Source organism: Gymnogyps californianus, chromosome 1 (genome assembly GCF_018139145.2).
Source record: "Gymnogyps californianus isolate 813 chromosome 1, ASM1813914v2, whole genome shotgun sequence".
Classification (NCBI taxonomy): Eukaryota; Metazoa; Chordata; class Aves; order Accipitriformes; family Cathartidae; genus Gymnogyps; species Gymnogyps californianus.
In genome coordinates this window covers 45,943,062-45,960,811 of record NC_059471.1, presented here as the reverse complement: position 1 = coordinate 45,960,811, position 17,750 = coordinate 45,943,062, and the positions used below count along the sequence as shown (strand labels likewise).

Here is a 17,750-nt window from a genome sequence, read left to right as displayed (position 1 = left end):
TGTGCTCTCAGTATTTGAAGCTGAAAAAGTGAATGCATTTTCCCCAGATATTTCCTTACCGCAATTACTTTCTTATAAATAAAGTTATATGAAGAATACAATGCATTGCTATGAAGACTAGACAAGCAAGAGTTACTCTTAGAAAAAACACACATACACACAATATATATATTTATAGATCTACATCAGCAGCAATCACCTCTTCTTTTATCTGCAACAGTGGTTTCATATCTTCATTTGCTTCACATGGAGGTTGGTTGTCCAGCTATTAGAGAGAGGCAGAAGAAGTTGTAATTAAAGTGTAGCTACTGAAGAATCATAGTGACAAAAATTAAAATTTCCAAGTTAAAAATAGTCAGATAATGGTATTTCCAATACCTATTGAAAATGGTAACACAAACTAAGGTATACATTCTGAATCCAGCAATCCAAATTTAATGAACAATACAAATTGAGTTTAACCCAATTATAGCACTGCAAGTATTTCAGGCCAAGTAATATTCCACAGAACATGCACCTTACCAAGTTTTTAAGAATTATTTTTCGTATTAGCATAGAGACAGTTTTTCTAAATTTACCCTTCAATAATCAAATTAAAATTTGCTAAATAACTGTAACAATATTAAAAAAGAACTTTTTAATCCTCTCTCTGAATATATTTGTGGGCATTTGCCAATACACTGGTGTTTTGCTACAATGTTCCAAGTTTAAACCACAAAATTAACAGAAAAATGTGCAAAAATATCACACCATAAAATTACACAGTGAATATTAATAATCCTACAGTTTATCAAACCTTTTAGCCAATATGTTCACGTTCCAAACTAACGAATAATTAGTCAGGCTGATGTCAAATGCCAACTGCAAATCAAGTAATTTGCATTACAGACCAGTGCTGTGCTGTTAGTATATTTTCATTGCAGTAATCGCATAGCTGGTTTTTGTATTATTCAAATAGCTAATTTAAATTACTAATCACTTTATTCTGTACCAACAAGTTCTTACAATTCCTGATTTACTCATATGTCATACAATTATGTTTTGAGGTGCCCACTGGCCCAAGTAGATGCAGTCTGAAGGGAAGGGAATAGAACCATTTCCTCACAGATCAACTCTGCTTCTGAAAGGCACTGCTGTGACTTTATGGGCTGTAACGTCAAAGAGAGACTAAATAGCAATTTATCCGTGATAAAATTTTTGGTTACTTCCATCACCAAATTCCTGAATACTGTCGTGGCAAGGAATAATAAAAAACAGATTTTTTTTTTTTTTTCAGTACCAAACTTATCCAACTCATCCAGCAATTTTGCCCCCAAAAGAAAAGATAAAGATAAAATAACGTGAGCAGGCTCCAGATTGACTCTCCCGCACATTTGAGTGCTTCAAATAGGAACATGGTCACTTCGGTGTAGTCTCGTTATCAACAAGGAGATAAATTCTCTGAACATTAACTCAAAGAGATATGACCCAGTGCTCTGGATCACCTCCAGATGGGAGTGATTCTCTTCCTCCTTCCACTGATCACAGTGGCATCCTTGCACCTAACATTAGCCTCTGTGAATGCACTGTTAGTGTCAAGGAGAGGTGTGGGGTTTTCTGGTTTTAGCTCGGGCACCACACAATCACTCCTGTGGTGCAGGCAGCTTTTCCTCTTCCTGGAAGCCAAAAAGAGCCTGAAAACAGCAACAGCATCAGATGCAGAGCTTCTCTTTTTCTGAGCTAGGCTTCTCAGCCAGCAGACGCCCAAGTCCTGCTCAAGTGTTGTAGCATGAGTATCCTGTTCCCTTCACTGCTTTCTGGTCCACCATGAGAAAAATGCACCGGGCTTATGAAGAAACACGGACATGTTTCTCAGGAAGTAATTCAGGAATGCTTTCCCTTAGCTGAATTTTATCATTCTAGAGAATTCCGTATTTGCTACATAAAAATAGAGCGATATAAAACTCCCAAGACTTGTCAAAATTAGGACGTTGTCTACCATCATCTACAACAGCAGAAAAAAAAAAAAAACCCTCAACACCATTATTCAAAGCCTTAACATCATGCTCCAGTAAATCAGAATTCTGCAAACCATAATAAAGGAAAAAAATTATACTGCACCTTTTAATTAAGATCTGTAAGTAAATCAATTCCTCCTGAACTTGTACCTAAATGAATAACCAATCACAGACCTATAATTCAAATAATAGCAGCATTGCAAAAAGAAACCAGCATTTGTGCCACCTGCACAGGATAAACTAATAGCTTTCCAGGTATGCGTTAGGATTGAATTAAATACATATTCAGATTACTTTTTTTAAAAATGTAGACAATTTTTCAAAAAGACTTCTCTGTTACCAAGACAAGCCAGTTCAGCAACTGACAACTCCTTGACACCACTTTCTCAGATCTATGAAGAAAGCAGGATGACTATACCGTGTTGTCTGCTTGAAGCTGCTTAATACCAAGGTGGTAAAATCAGCGACCAGCAAGTTAAAAGTTAGGAATGACTACCCTACAAAAGACAAAACTGGCAATCAAACCTTGCTGAACCTATTCACTAATATACCAACTTAAAGATAAACGTGAAAGCTACCAAGTGGCTCAGCTGTGCAAACACTTGAGGTTGTACAGCACAGAGAAGAACTACAGTCATGCACACTGCAGTTGGATTGCCTTACTTTTAAATCTGATATAGCAGTCGTTGCAGAACAGTTTGTTGTTTCGGATCCTAACTTCAGCTCCAGAGCGGGATCCCCCAAGGTCACATCCACAGGCAACACACTGTATGACAGACGAATAATTAGCAACTCTTCAAAAAAACATTAAGAAACAAAAATGCTGTTCAAAAGCAGCTTGGATTAAGCTCAACAAAGCTTGAACCATAAACCCACAATCACTAGAAGCAAATGTATAACGATTAGTAGATCAAAATGCAACCAACCCTGAGAAAGTATTTTAAGGCGACGACTGGACAACGAATAGCAGAGATACACCAACTAAGCAAACATAAAGCAGACGGTTTTTAGAGATTAGTTCATTAAATTTAATTTGAACTTCAGTTTCTCTGAAAACTAAGACTGGCTCGACACAAAAAAATTTGTTCTCTGGATGGCAACAGCAATTTTGGCACAGAACACCTGGGTGTGCTACTTGCAGATTTCCATGCGGCACTATACACTGCTGGTGTGCTCAGCCCTTTGGTGCTCAAAGCAGCAAATACTCAGGCATCCCCAATTTCCTGGGTTTGCATCACAGAAACAAGTTCTTATTTGGAGAGAAAGGGCCGATTTCATTTTTCTTGAATAAACACATGAATAAGGGTCTTGATAGCTTTCATGCTAACATGGAACTATAACTATGGTGGCTGAACACGTCTTTGCTGTGAGTATGAACCAGCTCTGGAAGGAATGTAACCCAAAACATAACACTCTCCTTACTGAATTTACGAAGCAAAGTACTTGGCTGACTACAGAAGGACAGACAGTTTGCCTGCTTAAATGAATAATGAATCTTTTGGATGGCAGTCTGTTCAACACCTCATTAATCTTCAGAAATTTGAAAAACAGAAATTTGGTATTTTCTTATGTAGGTTAGGAGCTACAGGTGGACTCCCTCGCACAGAATACATGTTCTGCAGAAAGGGAATGACGACCAGTCCCCATGGATTACTCCTGTCCCTCCTGCTCAGGCAGGCAGGACCAAGAGCAGCTTTGAGTCAATCTCTTGTAATACTCCAGGTGATGCATTTGAGCCGGGCACAGAAGACAAGTGTTCTGAACCAGACACAGAAGTCTCTTTCTTAAAGCCATGGAAGAAGTAGGGTCCAACAGCACCTCCAAATCAAAGTCTAATTCCTCATCTGGTCCTAGGGCTGGGGAACAAGGAGTGCTTTTACATCATTTGCAGGCAGCATTTATTCTTTCAGCTCTGCGTATGCCCCAAGCTGACGGAAAATCATGTAACTATGTCTCAGTGCTGAGCATGAGCTAATATACCTAGCTTCTGACCAGAGCTGAGTAGCACTAAACACAGCTTCTGGTTTGGTGCTGGGTTTTATCCTGCCAGGTTGAACGCTGCTAACACGCCTTTGCCTGGAAAACACCATGTGAACACTGTCTGCTAGGATTAGCTTAGAAGTGATGGGTCATCTTAAATGATTCAATTGCCAGGGTCCAGGCTGAGATATTTTTTCTTTTAAGGAGCTGGTTTCTCTGGGAGAAGTGGCTCAGCACCTTCTGGTTTTTTGCTGCCTATTCGAAGAAGGAAGAACTTTGATCTCACAGTCAACGTGCCCATCTTACTTGTCAAAGTCCTACTTGGTAGCTCTGGCATTTAAGAAATACTTCTAGAGTTGAGTGCTAAATGCCTGCAGATAGGACTGCCTCATGGAAATATGCATGTACCACGCTGTCAAGAGTAGAAGGCAAAGCAGGTGATTAGTAGAGCCCCTGTGAGCGTAACACTGAGTAGCCATGCGTGCTCCTGATTAGTTCCTGTTCCTTCACGATGTGACTCCCAGCTCTCACCTTAAAGCAATGTAAATGATAACAAAGACCAAGAGACTCAATGATCATGGCTGCTCCTTTGCCCAGAACGTTATTACAGTATGAACAGATTTTCTTCCCACTGACTGACCTAAATATAGAATGAAAATCCTTAAAATCAGCTTGAAAAGGTTTAAAAGACAAAGAAAAGTTATCAAAGACTTTTTGAGATTAAAAATAAAAACACACTGGTAAAAAGTGGACTATTAGGCTGCTTGGGGAAAATAAACTGAAAATTAATATTATTTATGAAGTGTTATAATTTAGAACAAAGTTACATAGGAACAAATTAAGAAATTCTGTCACATTCTTGGGAGATATTTCATTGTATAAAATATCTTCTACAAATAAACATAAAAAGTATATTGTTAAGTTTGGAAAGTAAGAAAACAGGTTTTGTGCTCCTGCCTTATTTCTTATTTGTGGGGAATTATCCCGAAGGCTAAGTTTTATCAAGCTCCCCTGCCAAGTCCCACCATCTGCACCTTTGTTAGATAACAGAAGGCTAGTCCTGGACATATAATATCATGTTAACTCTTTGAGCATAAGCCATACGGAGGTCAGTTTCCAAGATCTACCAAGATGTTAGCAAATGGAAGTGAGAACGAGATAAGCAAATATGGTTAAGAAGGTAATTTTCTTCAATTATAAAGAATGTAGGAGCCTAGCTTTTTTAAAAAAGAAAAAAAAAAAAGGGTCAATTTATTACTAAGTGCCTGAGAGTATAAGAGCTAGTGAAGCGGTGTTCACACTGTTGTTATAGATAATACATGTAATTGTGTGGGGATGATTCTCTATAGTCTTATCCTGAGGTATTTTTAAAATGTTTCAAATACATAAAACAGCAGTTATCTACCCTACCACAACTGAATTCCATTTTTGTTTCAAAATATGTTGCAATTCTTGCTTTCTCCTCCTAGATTAAAACCAACATCCTACTTTGTAATTCTCCAGGGTCATGGGTTATGAGCATTCCTTGAGATGATATTGACCACATGCCAGGAAGGGGGGAGGAGAGGCCAAGATGAGGGCCATAAAGCGTGGGTTTCAGGAATCTTTTGTTAAAACAAACTTAAGAAAATAAATGTCAGAAATGCCATCTGGAGTAGGCTTTTACTAATCATTTTGGTAACCTACATGCAGCTTGGAGACTGGAGATTTATTATTGCAGTTCCTTTGGTTTTTTAACCGATGTCAAGCAGTGATGACAAACCTGGGGAATTTTCTGAATGACTGGAGCAGGGAGGTAATACCAGCCCATATTTCCACTGTCCCGTCCAGCCAGAAAACTCCAGGTACTTTTCAGACTTGCTAATCAATGTTATGGGCAAGAACACTGCTGTAGACCACCATATATACAAAGTCCGCTCTTTAGTGTGGCCTGATGCATATACCTTCCTAGCAGAAGGGCACCCACTCACCTGCTGCGTGTCTGGGACCCTGGCTGGGAAGCAGAGAGGGGAGACTGAGCCCGGGGGGCTGCCTGGGACACGGAGGGGGCTCTTGCAGAGGTGGCCGCAGGAGGTGCTTTGCTGGATGAAGGAGTGCACATGTAGGCTCGGTTTGAAGTGGACACCGGCCGACTGAAATCTTGACTAGAGGATAGAGATGAAGAGGAGGCAGACTGGTTCAGCCACGACTGGTGCCTCCATGAGCTCGCTCTTGAAGAATCAAGATTGTCCAAAGACTCCCCTCTGTAACAGAGGTACACATACAAATGTAAATGGCAGTACAGCTGGAGCAGAAGAGCTATATTCTGATTTTTAAAAAAAGAAAACCATTATCCCAGCATTTTTGAGATTTTGTAGCATGAATATGCTTGTCTGATCACCCTGAGCAATATTCTTCACATACTGATTTAAAATGTTTGAGCAGCAAATCATCCTTTGTGTCCAGTCCTAGTCTCATGGGAAAAAGCAGGCAAGGCGAAAGAGAGGTGGCACTTAACCACTACAGAATAAAGGCAAAACACTCTTTCACTGCAGCCTTATCAGGGTGAACCGTATCAAAATCCGCTGTGCAGCAATGGACCTCAGATACCAGGTTTGTTTTTGTTTTCTCTAAGGGATACCAGATTGAAAATAACAATCAACCCAGACTGGATAGCATTGTCTAGGTACAAGGTGTTGGCCCAATAGCCAAACACAGTCCTGACTGATAACTCAGCTGTTTCCTAAGTGACAAATCCCACATTCATATATTACTTAAAGCAAGAAACAAAATCCAGACTTTCTGACATATTTCTATGTAAAAAAAGATATACTCCTTAGCCATAATAATTCATTTCCACAATAAATTGTCACGCTGAAATTCTTAAGCACATCTGTCAATGACAAGACACACTATTGATTTCCATCGCTGGTATACCAACCAAGAAATAAGCAGCTGAGTTATTTACAGGTCACATCCACATTCTTTACTTGCAAAAAAAAAAAAAAAAAAATCCCAGCTTCGATATAGCTGCTTTCTTCTATCTGCATTACTGTGCAGTTTACCCCACAGCATTTCACAGACTCGATTTGTTTCTGTGCTCTGTAATACAAGCTGAAGTTTGGAATAACCAAACAAAAATATTTGATGAGAGACAAAGTTAATTTTTAACACAATTCCTACCTCCTCATACTATTGCTGTACAGACTAACGGGCTCCTTATGTATGCTGGAACTGCGCTGCCTAATCCAGCTGCTGTCCGTGTGCAGAGATGTTTTCTTTCTCATTTCCTGAAGGATTTGCTGTCTCTCCAACTCTGCCGCAGACAGGTTGTGCTCCTTCTGAGACTTCTTCTGTGACTCACCCGCGTTCCAGGACCTCTCCGAATACTTGCTCTGGGTACCTGTTTGGACAACATGCGCAAACTTCAGCTAGACACTTTACGGCACAAAAGCCGTTATCATGCAATTCAGTACCCTGGCTATAACTCCAAAAGCAGTCGTTCGTCACTACATTCACAAGTTTCTCCAGTTCCTTTTTACAGCTGGGTGACCAGTATCAAACTTGGCAATACATCATTATTATTACAATTTTTTAATTTGTAGTTTCCATTAATGTGGCCTTTTACATGACATTTTAACTTAAATAAAAGTAGGTATTTTCCTTCACTTCCCAAGTGCATATGCGTATACATTTGTGTGTACATATATATATACATATGCATGTATTTTTAAAAAAGCATGATCTCTTTTAGTGCCACAATTTTGCCTCTTCCTCCAATAAAAACTCAAGCATGTATAGAATATACAGTTGAATGGTGGGATACCTTCTTTCCCTTTAAGAGTTCATATTCTTTTTTTCTCTAAGTTGTCCCTGTTTTCAAGAATTCTTTCCTTATTCAAAGCACTAAACACATTGCTTTATCTTGCTTTATGTAAATATATATGTATGTGTGTGAGGAGGAGAGGGAGAGGGAAATCTTACAGAGAGTTTCTCTATTATTTGGATGTTGTGTTAACTAGTCAGTTGAAATGAGATTTATGGTATAGACAGCCTTTGAAATTTTGGAAAGGGAAACAAACAAGCCATCTTTCTTCAATATGTGTTGACATGTTAGAAGGCAACAATTTTTTCTTTATTTCCTAGATCCAGTAACTATTCTTTACAGTAAGACCAATTAAGAAAATTACTCAGCAATAAGTCATTCAATTGAAATTTCAATCCCTATAAATACTGCTCTGATTATAGATTTGCTCTTGGTTTTATTGCTATAGATTACCATTATAAAATATTGTGGAAGTTTACTCACTTATTAGTTTCAATGCCATGCTTTACTGTGTGAAAGCAATGTTGTCAATCTGCAATATATCCTCTAATACACCATTTACTTTTCTATGATTACTTGTGATTACTTTTTTTAACCATGTTTTAGACAGAGGAATAGCTTTCAGGCATTTTCTACTGTAACATATTTATAAATATCAGGTTTGTGTGCTTTACACACATTCCTCTAAAAATGCAGTAACGTAACTGAAGGACAACTCAAGAAAGGCAGCAAGGAACTGGAGTTCAGGAAACAAGCCACTGTGACAGTATTGAGAGCTGACTTCTAGCTGTGTTGCTCCCACACTAACAGAAGTTAAAAAGAGCAAACAGTTGTATTAAATACATTAGCATCTTGGTATGTGCGGTGTTTTTTAATTGACAGAGTCAACGTATCGAAAGCACATACATCTTCAATGATATACCTACATGATTGGTTTAATCTCATATAAATATCAGTCATCTAAAATTTAGGCATCTAAGATCCGTGTGTAATCACTGCTACGGTCTTCAAGAGAGCAGCTAATCATATTTCTCCTAGGCTTATATGTTGACTGCATGAATTTCCTCTTGCTGTCAAAACTTCATTAAATTGTGGCATGGTATGAACTTGAATTACAATGCAGCTATCAAAAAGCACTTTGACAATTAATTTTCTTAGGACGACTACATCCAATACACCTTTTTTCAAAAAAATACTTTTTAAAAATAATGGAAATTAAACAGTACTTACCATTTCTGATTGTGTTGAATTCATTCAGTTCTGAAGTTGACTTGGACTTATTCCTAAGGATATAGAAAACATTCATTTCTCTATCTCAACTAGGAGACCTCGTCACAGACAAAGATCTTATAATTGCAGACCACAGATACACAGCCCCCTTTCTTCACCATCCCTTCCATCAACAACTTATGCTGTACTTAAAACAAGAGGCAAAAACACCGAAACAAAACCAACAGGACATTAAGGGGGAAAAAGATGTCAATATTTAGACGTCAATAGGTAATCACTGATTAAAAGTTAAAATTGTGTACTGAAAGTTCCCAGTGCTTCAGCTATAAGGGACTGACCGTTGCATTTGTTTCAACCTTCTGCTTCATCCTTTGCTGGGTCACAACTCAAAGCTGCTAAACTAATGCGTTTACATGTACAGCATTGGCTGCATAACAGCATTTTGAGGGAGTCTTGTCCTTTGTCTATAGATAAATGATGCATAAACTGCGTCACATTTTTTGCTCCCCCAAGTTCTGATTGTCTGTGCTATGGTGCAGACCTATTTTATTATCTGTTTGAGAAGATACAACAATTTCACAGTTGCCTGTAGTAAACAGGAGCTCCAAAGAGCAGGTCAGTCTTGCCTGGGATGCTTTTAGCACCTGAGTATATCCACATATATCCAAATATACACGTATATCCAAGATGTAACTATTTAGTGCAGGCACCTTCTGCAGTTAGATTTAGATCTTCCATTAGTAACAGATCCATCAGTTGCACCCTGTAAGTTTTGGGCTTCCTCTTAATATAAGAAAAGGTATGTTCACTCTAACTATATGAACTGATTAAATACGCAGCAGAGGTGATCTTTCAGAACTACTGTGGGATGCCATCTAAGACAAAGGCTTGATACAAATGTTCTGGATTTAGGTAACTTCAGCTTTTTTTAACCATAGCCCAGTTATTAAAAGGGAGAAGACAAAGCTGTCTATTCAAATAGCCCAAATCTGCAGTGGCTAATATATTCTATTGAAATAAAAACAAAACAAAATCAAAAAACGACAATAAAACCCCCAAACAAACCACTAAGCAAAACCAAAATAGAAAATAGCCAAGGTAAGAGAGCATAACTTAACAAGTGGCACATCTACTATCTTCCTGATAAATATGCTGCTGCTGCCTCTCACTTCCCTCCCTGTTTACTCTCTCTTAAATTGCACAATCCTCATTGGGATGACTGCACCTTAGTTTGTATAGCACGTTATGACACAACCACAATATTAGCTGAAATTGTTTTTCAGCCAGAGAAGTCTAGTACCACCCACATATTTACTTCCTTACTGTTCTGCTTCTCCCAGTAAAATCCTACTGACTGACTAACTGTTGTTTACAGCACAGCGTATAATTTGCCAAAAGTTTGGCTGCTTGTTTTCTCAATATGAAAACATGCCATAAAAACTGCAAAACACAGCAGCAATACAAAATATACACTTAGCTGCCATAGCTAAAGTTTATTGGAAGTTTCAAAGCTTTCTGACACAGAAACGGCGATGTTACAGTCTACGCTGAGATTCAGTATCACACGTACCTGTCAGCAAATGACTGGCCAGGTTGCTCCTCAATGGCTTTAGAAACTTCATAACGCTCATAATGCCTATTTAAAAAAAAAACAACAAACCAACAACATTATGTTCATAGAATCATAGAATGGTTTGGATTGGAAGGGACCTTAAAGATCATCTAATTCCAACCTCCCTGCCATGGGCAGGGACACCTTCCACTAGACCAGGTTGCTCAAAGCACCATCCAACCTGGCCTTGAACACGTCCAGAGATGGGGCATCCACAGCTTCTCTGGGCAACCTGTTCCAGTGCCTCACCACCCTCACAGTAAAGAACTTGTTCCTTACACCTAATCTAAATCTACCCTCTTTCAGTTTAAATCCATTACCCCTTGTCCTATCACTACATGCCCTTGTAAAAAGTTCCTCTCCAGAAAGTCCCTCTCCCTCTTTCATACACAGAAAAAGACATACATAGACATAAGTATTTCCTACTAAAAATATTCAAAACAGATCCTTAAGGGAAAAAAAGGAAAAAAACCCAAACAGTTAAAGTTCTAAGGAGGCTTAATTTTATCAGTCAGAAACACAACTAACAAAAGAAGGCAGAAAAAGAAAGGTCGTCAGAAAAATTGCCTGAAATTATATTTTTGTAAGTGACAAGGAATCCAAACGTGAGCATCCCAAAATGGTTAATACATATTGCTGAAGATGTTTCAACCTACCTATCGATTAAATTTCTCCTTACCTGTCAATGAGAGGACGGCCAGCTCGATCCTCTATTGTTTTAGATACTTCATAGCGCTCATAATGTCTAGAAGCAACATACAGATAAAAGAAAATACGTATTAAACAAAAAAACATTTTCTAGAAATCAAGCAAACAGTAAGTGTACATAGAGAAAATTGAGAAAGTTCAGATGTGTTAGAAACATGAAAATACATGAGAAAAAAAACCCCAAAGACTTTTTAAGATGCTGCAAAAATTACAAGTATCAGTATATGACAGTGATTATCTCATCCGTTTCAAAGCCAGGAGGTAAGCTTTGTCCAAATACAGCAGTTCTCTAAAAGTTATATGTATATTCTAGAAAACTGTATAGGTGAATTTTGTAACCCATAGAGAAATACTCACTAACTTCCACAGACAAAGCTCTTCCAGCTGCCTGTCCCCAACCTCAATGTTCTTTGCAGCAAGTACCATGCCTTCACAGATGTTTACATAACATTTCAGATTTCAAGTCATATCTCTGGATATCATTGTAAAGCAAACATTTGACATCAGATATTTTAAATCCCAGTTTCACTGAACTTGCTCCTTTACTATTAAGCAGTCATCCTTGTTTAGCAAAACATATCCTTTGGCAGCAACCTCAGAAGCAATGAAATCCCCTGGGACTAAAACATGCATCAAGGATTTAGATATGCAGATATTACAGCAGCTTAATAAGTTACTGCACGAAGTCCTATTATCTTGCAATTGGGGCAAGCTAAAACTGTAGAGATATCCTGGCTCAGCTGCCAAGAAGAACCTGTTTAGCCATTTTAACAACTGTGCCTCTGCTTTGCTCAGCAGGGATCTCAAGCAGCAGTCATTTACAATGAGCTGAAGTAACTCCAGGTCTCACAATCTCCCCTGCAAATATATGCAATTTCATAATCATATTTTCTTCTCCTACGACTTAACTTGATACCATCTGTTATCTTCAGTCATCTCTTATTACTTATATAAGAACAGGGGAAAATCCTCAAGAGAAACAGCAAAGCTAGTCATACACAAGGCAGTAAGCTAAATGCACAAGAAATAAGGAAAAGTTACTGTTTTAATCTGTTTCAGACAAATTAATCTCCTATGATGCCTGTAATAGTAGTCTGAAAATTTCTGGGCAAGAACATGAACTTGTAAACTAATAGTCGGGGGGTTTTTTTGTTTTTTTTTTGTTCTAGTTTGTTTTTTTTTTTTTTTTTTCTAAAACCAAGCTGCTGAAGAAGGTAATGAAAGAAACTTTTTCATGCTCTAGAATAAATATATCCACAGTGGGTATTTCTAACAGGCTATGATATCTAAGCCAGTATCTGTTCCCTCATATACCATGATACCCCTCATCGACAAATTAACCCAGTAGTGCAATTAAACTTTATTGTTGCACTGTCGAACTAAAATGAGAGAGGAGTCTGGAAAATCAGTCAGGCATTTGTTGGAAAAGAGTTAACTTGCTGTTTCTTCTGAAAGCCCTGTATGTTGAGCCACTGGCTCTCAATTTACAGGCTTATGCAGGGTTCGTACAAAATCTTCACACTAAGTGCTTCAGGTCATCTTTGATTTGGCTGTAATTACTGTATTTACACTTCCTATTTAGAAAATGAGCTGAAGTGGGTTAATAGAGCACTTGATTCATGGCGAAAGACTTTGTCATATGCCTGATCCTTCTATCTTTAAAAAGAAAGGCCATCCTGTGGTATCTTGCACTGAGTGATTACAGTACGAATCTTACGTGAATACCCTTATATATTCAGGACATACACACTCCCATTAGAAATGTATTTGAATTTTTAATGCAGAAGGAAGAGAGAGTACATCCCATCACAAGCGCGCACCTTTGGTACTGAGGTATCTCCACTGACACCTCCCTTTGCCTTTCAGCCTGCCACCTCTGCTCCTCCATCTCTGCCCGCCGCCTCTGCTCCTCAGCATATTGCTGTTCCCTCTCTTTACGTTGTCTCTCAAGCTCCAGCTCTTGGAGTTCCCTTTCTCGCTCAAAATGCAGGGCTGCTTCTTCCTGGATCCTCCGTTCCTCCTGAAGCCTCCTCCTTTCTTCTTCCTCGCCCAGCAAGTGTGCCGCCAGCTCGCTTCCTCCATCTCCTTCTGGCTCCTCAGGAGTATTCGCTTCAGGGCTTGCTCTCCAGCTGGACACAGATGGAGCCCGTGCAGGGACAGATGTTGTGTTTAAGGTTAGAACAGTCTGCTCCTGTAGCAAAGAAAAAAAATCATATTTTTTAGGGAAGGGAGCTGTTTTTTAAACAGGTTGCTCACTCAGAAAAGTTCATGTATTCTATGAGGGAAGACTGTGTAAAAAGCATCCCGAACACTTTCAATGCAAGACCCAGGGCATACTTTGGTTTCATGTTTTGAGGGCCTGCTAGCACATTCTCCTAATGCAAGAGCTTCATTCCACGCAGCAGCCTTAGTGAGCGCCACGGGCAGCGTGGCCACAACCATGTGAAACATTCTGCTTTCTAAAGTATCACTTGCATTTCAAGCCATCCCATCCCCACTTAAATATCCATGGAAAACACACTCTTCCATGATACCCAGCGTTTCTCCCTACTGTTTTGACTTAGAAACCTGAGACCTACCTAAGAGTGTATACACAAAGATATACACTGCAAATGTATATCAGATCAATGAATTTCACATGAACCCATGTGTGGAGGAAACCCCCACCCTCCTCCGTTCTACCATTTGAAAGTCAAGCCTCAGACCTACCACTCTATGACTCTTCTCTCAAACATGAGAAAAGGTCTTTCAGTGGTTAAAAGATGTTTTAGTTGCAGAGAACAAACACTGTTTACGGGTCTATCCAAACCTCTAACGATAGAAAAAATACGAAATGGTTTACATTTTTGTACAGCAAAGTCCTCTAATAGCTCAAAGAACTTTCTTACTGAAGTCCTAAGCCTTACAGTCTAGTTATTCGTGAGTGTATAAACACAACTGATCTAGCTAGGATGCCTGAAGCAGCACTCTCATAGCAATAAAGGAGAGATATCTCAGACACCTCCCACACTCAGGAAAAAACCTGTTCATCTTCCCATAAGCAACAGCCACAAAAGTCAGCATCTACAGGAACTACACACATTCCATGTTTTGAAACATATGATAGCAAATCTGAAGTTGATTTGGTATGTAAATTTATCAGAGATAGGATGAACTGGTTGCCAGTAACAAGCCAGGCACTTACGAACACGCCTCATAATGAAGTATTGAAGCAGAATTCCAACAAGTATCATCAGGAGGTAAATATACACCAAAGGTGACTATTTCATTCTGGTCACAATAATTAATACATGCTGTAACTTTTTGCTGACATATTTCTGGTGTTAGTTACCTAACCAATCCATAAGGAAAAAAGTCAAATTCAACAGGTCTCAAAACATCCCATTTACTCTTTCCTTCCCATTTTTGCAACCTCCTTCTACCAAGCCATAGACGACAATTTATTTTCCAAAATGAGAAGATAAATGACATAGTAAAATAAATTATTTGCCTGCTTGCATGCATCTGCTATAAGGGAAAAAAGACATCATGAAACTAAACAGTCAAAGGTGAAGCCATATTCATAGCTTACCTCATCAAAATACTTGGAGCTCTCTTTTTCTGCTTCTTGCTTAGCTCGTAGCCATTCTTCCCTCAGTTTTTCTTGTTCCCGTTTGTATTTCTCCTGTTAGGTTAGATTGAAGTTAAATATGCAAATAAGAAACACGGTATTTATTTGCATTAAAATGTACTACTGGTATTCAATGTGGTTTTTAACAGACCAGCATGGTAAAAACATGCTTGAGCTCCACTAGGACATTAGGTCTGCCACGAGTGAATGAAATCCTGGCTCAAATACAATCCAAAGGAGTTCTACAATTGATTTTGGAGAATCCAGGCTTACTACACGCTAAGTCTCATAACAACTGACCTCACATCTGTTATATCCCCTGTCTTACAGTTTAGTTCCCATTTGAACAAAAATCAGCTATCTAAGGTATTTCTTGAAAGATGGAGTGATTATATTTAACTTGGAATTGGGCACATTAATACGGTAAATATAAAGTGATCACTAAGCGAAATATGAAGCAGTAATTTGGTTTGAGCAAGAACTCTTGGGTTTTTGGAATATTATCTAAACAAAAAACAATTTCTGGACCTCCAAATTTGTCCTATGGATTTGGTATGAAATCAATGTAATGTCTTAAAGCATTACTCAAGGTACACAATAAATGTTTTGGTGGTTTTGTCAGTGACCACTTATATCTTGGGAAAAGCAAAATATTTAATGATGTGAAAAGTATTCCTTCTAAGATGTTGGAAATAAGCAAAGAAAGACTTCGCTTGCTTTCTGTTATTTGAAAATTCTTTACTAGGATCATGGGGAAGAGAAAGAACATTATTACTCAGGCCAAATTTACTACTTCAGGACTAAAAAAGGAGAAGCAAAGAAAAGTGATGGCAGAGGGCTGAGACTGCTCTCAAGAAAGGGGAGCTAAGGTTTACATTCTTTAAAGCCATCTCTTCAGGCATCAAATGGAGCACCCAAACCATAACAGAGACCACAAATTTGTTTAGGAAGGCACAGCTCTTGCCTTGCAGAGTTTGTAAGCTAAAAGGAATGACAAAAGACAAAACATCCAAAAAGCAACAGAGTTGCTACACAATACTTTGACAACACAGTTTTCTGCTGAATGCACCAAACTTATTAAGTGGGCTTGTGCAGGGTAAATGATGTTCACTGATGTCTCTCCTAGCCAACAGACTTTAGATAACGAACTTTAATTTAATTTGCAGAGATGTGTCTTGGTGAATGTGGCTGAATGGGCTTATGCTTCATTGAGCTGAGGTCTTTGCAGAGATGTGTGCTTGTTTTTTCGTGCTATCCTAAGATGACAAACATTGCCCCTTCCCTCTGCAGTACTTCCCTCCATCTCTAGCAACTGGTTATCAAAGTGGTTTTGCGTTGGTACGTTCAGCTTCCTGACTCACAGAGGTCCTGGGAACCAGGCTGATTCCAACTGATTAGCTGACTGCTAAACAACAGGATGCTAGCATGCATCTAACCATGGCACTGGCTGCCTTCTCTTCATCTCTGATTATAAGGGCAGTATCGCTAACTGAAGGTAAAACTCATTCTACAGACAATTTTCTTAAGGGGAAAAAATAAAACCCATTGAAGACTACTGCCCCTTAGGTCTCTGCTTATTCTTTAAATTCTGTTCCCAGTAAGAGCATACCAGCCTTGTGATGACTGAGAACTTCTGGCTGTAGTGAATACTCAGTCTAGGTTTGATTTCAAGAAGCTCACTAATGCATTGTCCTCTTTTTGCTGAATAATTGCTAGTGTGTATAACTGTGCAGCCCAGCAAACGTATTTGAAAGTCCTATTAGGCCATAAGTAAGAAGAATTACAGAAGTCACGTGTTACTTTTCGTCCCTAATAGTTGCTGCACCCAACGGATTGCCAGCCTATGATTATGAAGATTAATTATACCTGCAATAAACGGTCCTGCTCCTTTTGCCATTTTTCCTGTCGTTTTCGTTCTTCCTCTTGATCCCAAACCCGACGACTAGGAGCACTAATGGACGGGACTGGGAGCTAATATAGCACAGAAATGAAATATTATCTTCTTCCATATAATCGACACTCTACATTTTAAAATGCATTTTTTAAAGTGAGAAATAAAAGCCATTACAAACACTACAGCTTTATAGCGACAAGGACCTAAATTAGCCTTTTATTCAAAGGGACAGAAAGCAACCATTCCATTACACATTAGAAAGTCTTAGTCAGTACTCTCAGATTTGATCACAATTTTAAAGCAGTATAAAAAGCAATTGAAAGCAGTGGGCTTCTCAAAAAGCCCAGGATTATACAACTAATTAGCAGTTTGTAAGTAGTACTTACATCAGGCATTGCAGGCTCTGGGCCTCCTGTGAGATTTGGAAGGCAAAAACCAGAAATCATTAGAACCATACATACTCACTACTGCAAGACTTGTGTAAATGTGGAAAGTCCGAGCTTCGGACTAATTTTTGCTTCCTTAGTAAGCCATGCTTGCATTTTGCCCTACTGAACTTACTTGAGGTCAGAATTCATTAGGTGCTTTCAACTAATGTGTGCAATCATTTAAAAGCTTTACATGCTTACAAGTGCCATCAGCAATTGCTTGAAATAGCAGTACATCTCCCACTGTGGCAATACAGAGGTTCTTTGCTACACCTCTCCTGTTATTATTATTGTGAAACCCAACTGTATAGCATGACCGATACCCAGAACGCTGCTCCAGGGTAGAGCAGCTACTCACCTACTGCCCTTGACGTGAATTAAGAGCAACAGACATCCACAGGCAACTTCTCTACCACGAACCCATGTATTTCCCCTTTCCAACTGTCCTCCTTTCCTGCTCCCAAAAGCACACTTGAATTTGGTGAG

General features: G+C 38.8%; 1 protein-coding gene across 1 annotated transcript in view; it reads right to left on the bottom strand.

Annotated features, from left to right (window-relative positions):
• Window positions 1-201: 201 nt before the first annotated feature.
• Window positions 202-17,750, bottom strand: part of LMO7 (LIM domain 7) — a 133,162-nt gene continuing 115,613 nt past the window's right edge. Inside the window, exons 21-33 of the mRNA XM_050900323.1 lie at window positions 17,223-17,248; window positions 16,809-16,913; window positions 14,904-14,996; window positions 13,153-13,523; window positions 11,304-11,369; window positions 10,583-10,648; window positions 9,009-9,065; window positions 7,140-7,349; window positions 5,948-6,220; window positions 4,509-4,617; window positions 2,661-2,763; window positions 2,101-2,147; window positions 202-265 (exon numbers count right to left, since the gene is read on the bottom strand). Of these exons, the coding sequence (XP_050756280.1) occupies window positions 2,104-2,147; window positions 2,661-2,763; window positions 4,509-4,617; window positions 5,948-6,220; window positions 7,140-7,349; window positions 9,009-9,065; window positions 10,583-10,648; window positions 11,304-11,369; window positions 13,153-13,523; window positions 14,904-14,996; window positions 16,809-16,913; window positions 17,223-17,248 (1,523 nt within the window). The 3' untranslated portion in view covers window positions 202-265; window positions 2,101-2,103. The remainder of the gene's footprint in view (window positions 266-2,100; window positions 2,148-2,660; window positions 2,764-4,508; window positions 4,618-5,947; window positions 6,221-7,139; window positions 7,350-9,008; window positions 9,066-10,582; window positions 10,649-11,303; window positions 11,370-13,152; window positions 13,524-14,903; window positions 14,997-16,808; window positions 16,914-17,222; window positions 17,249-17,750) is intronic.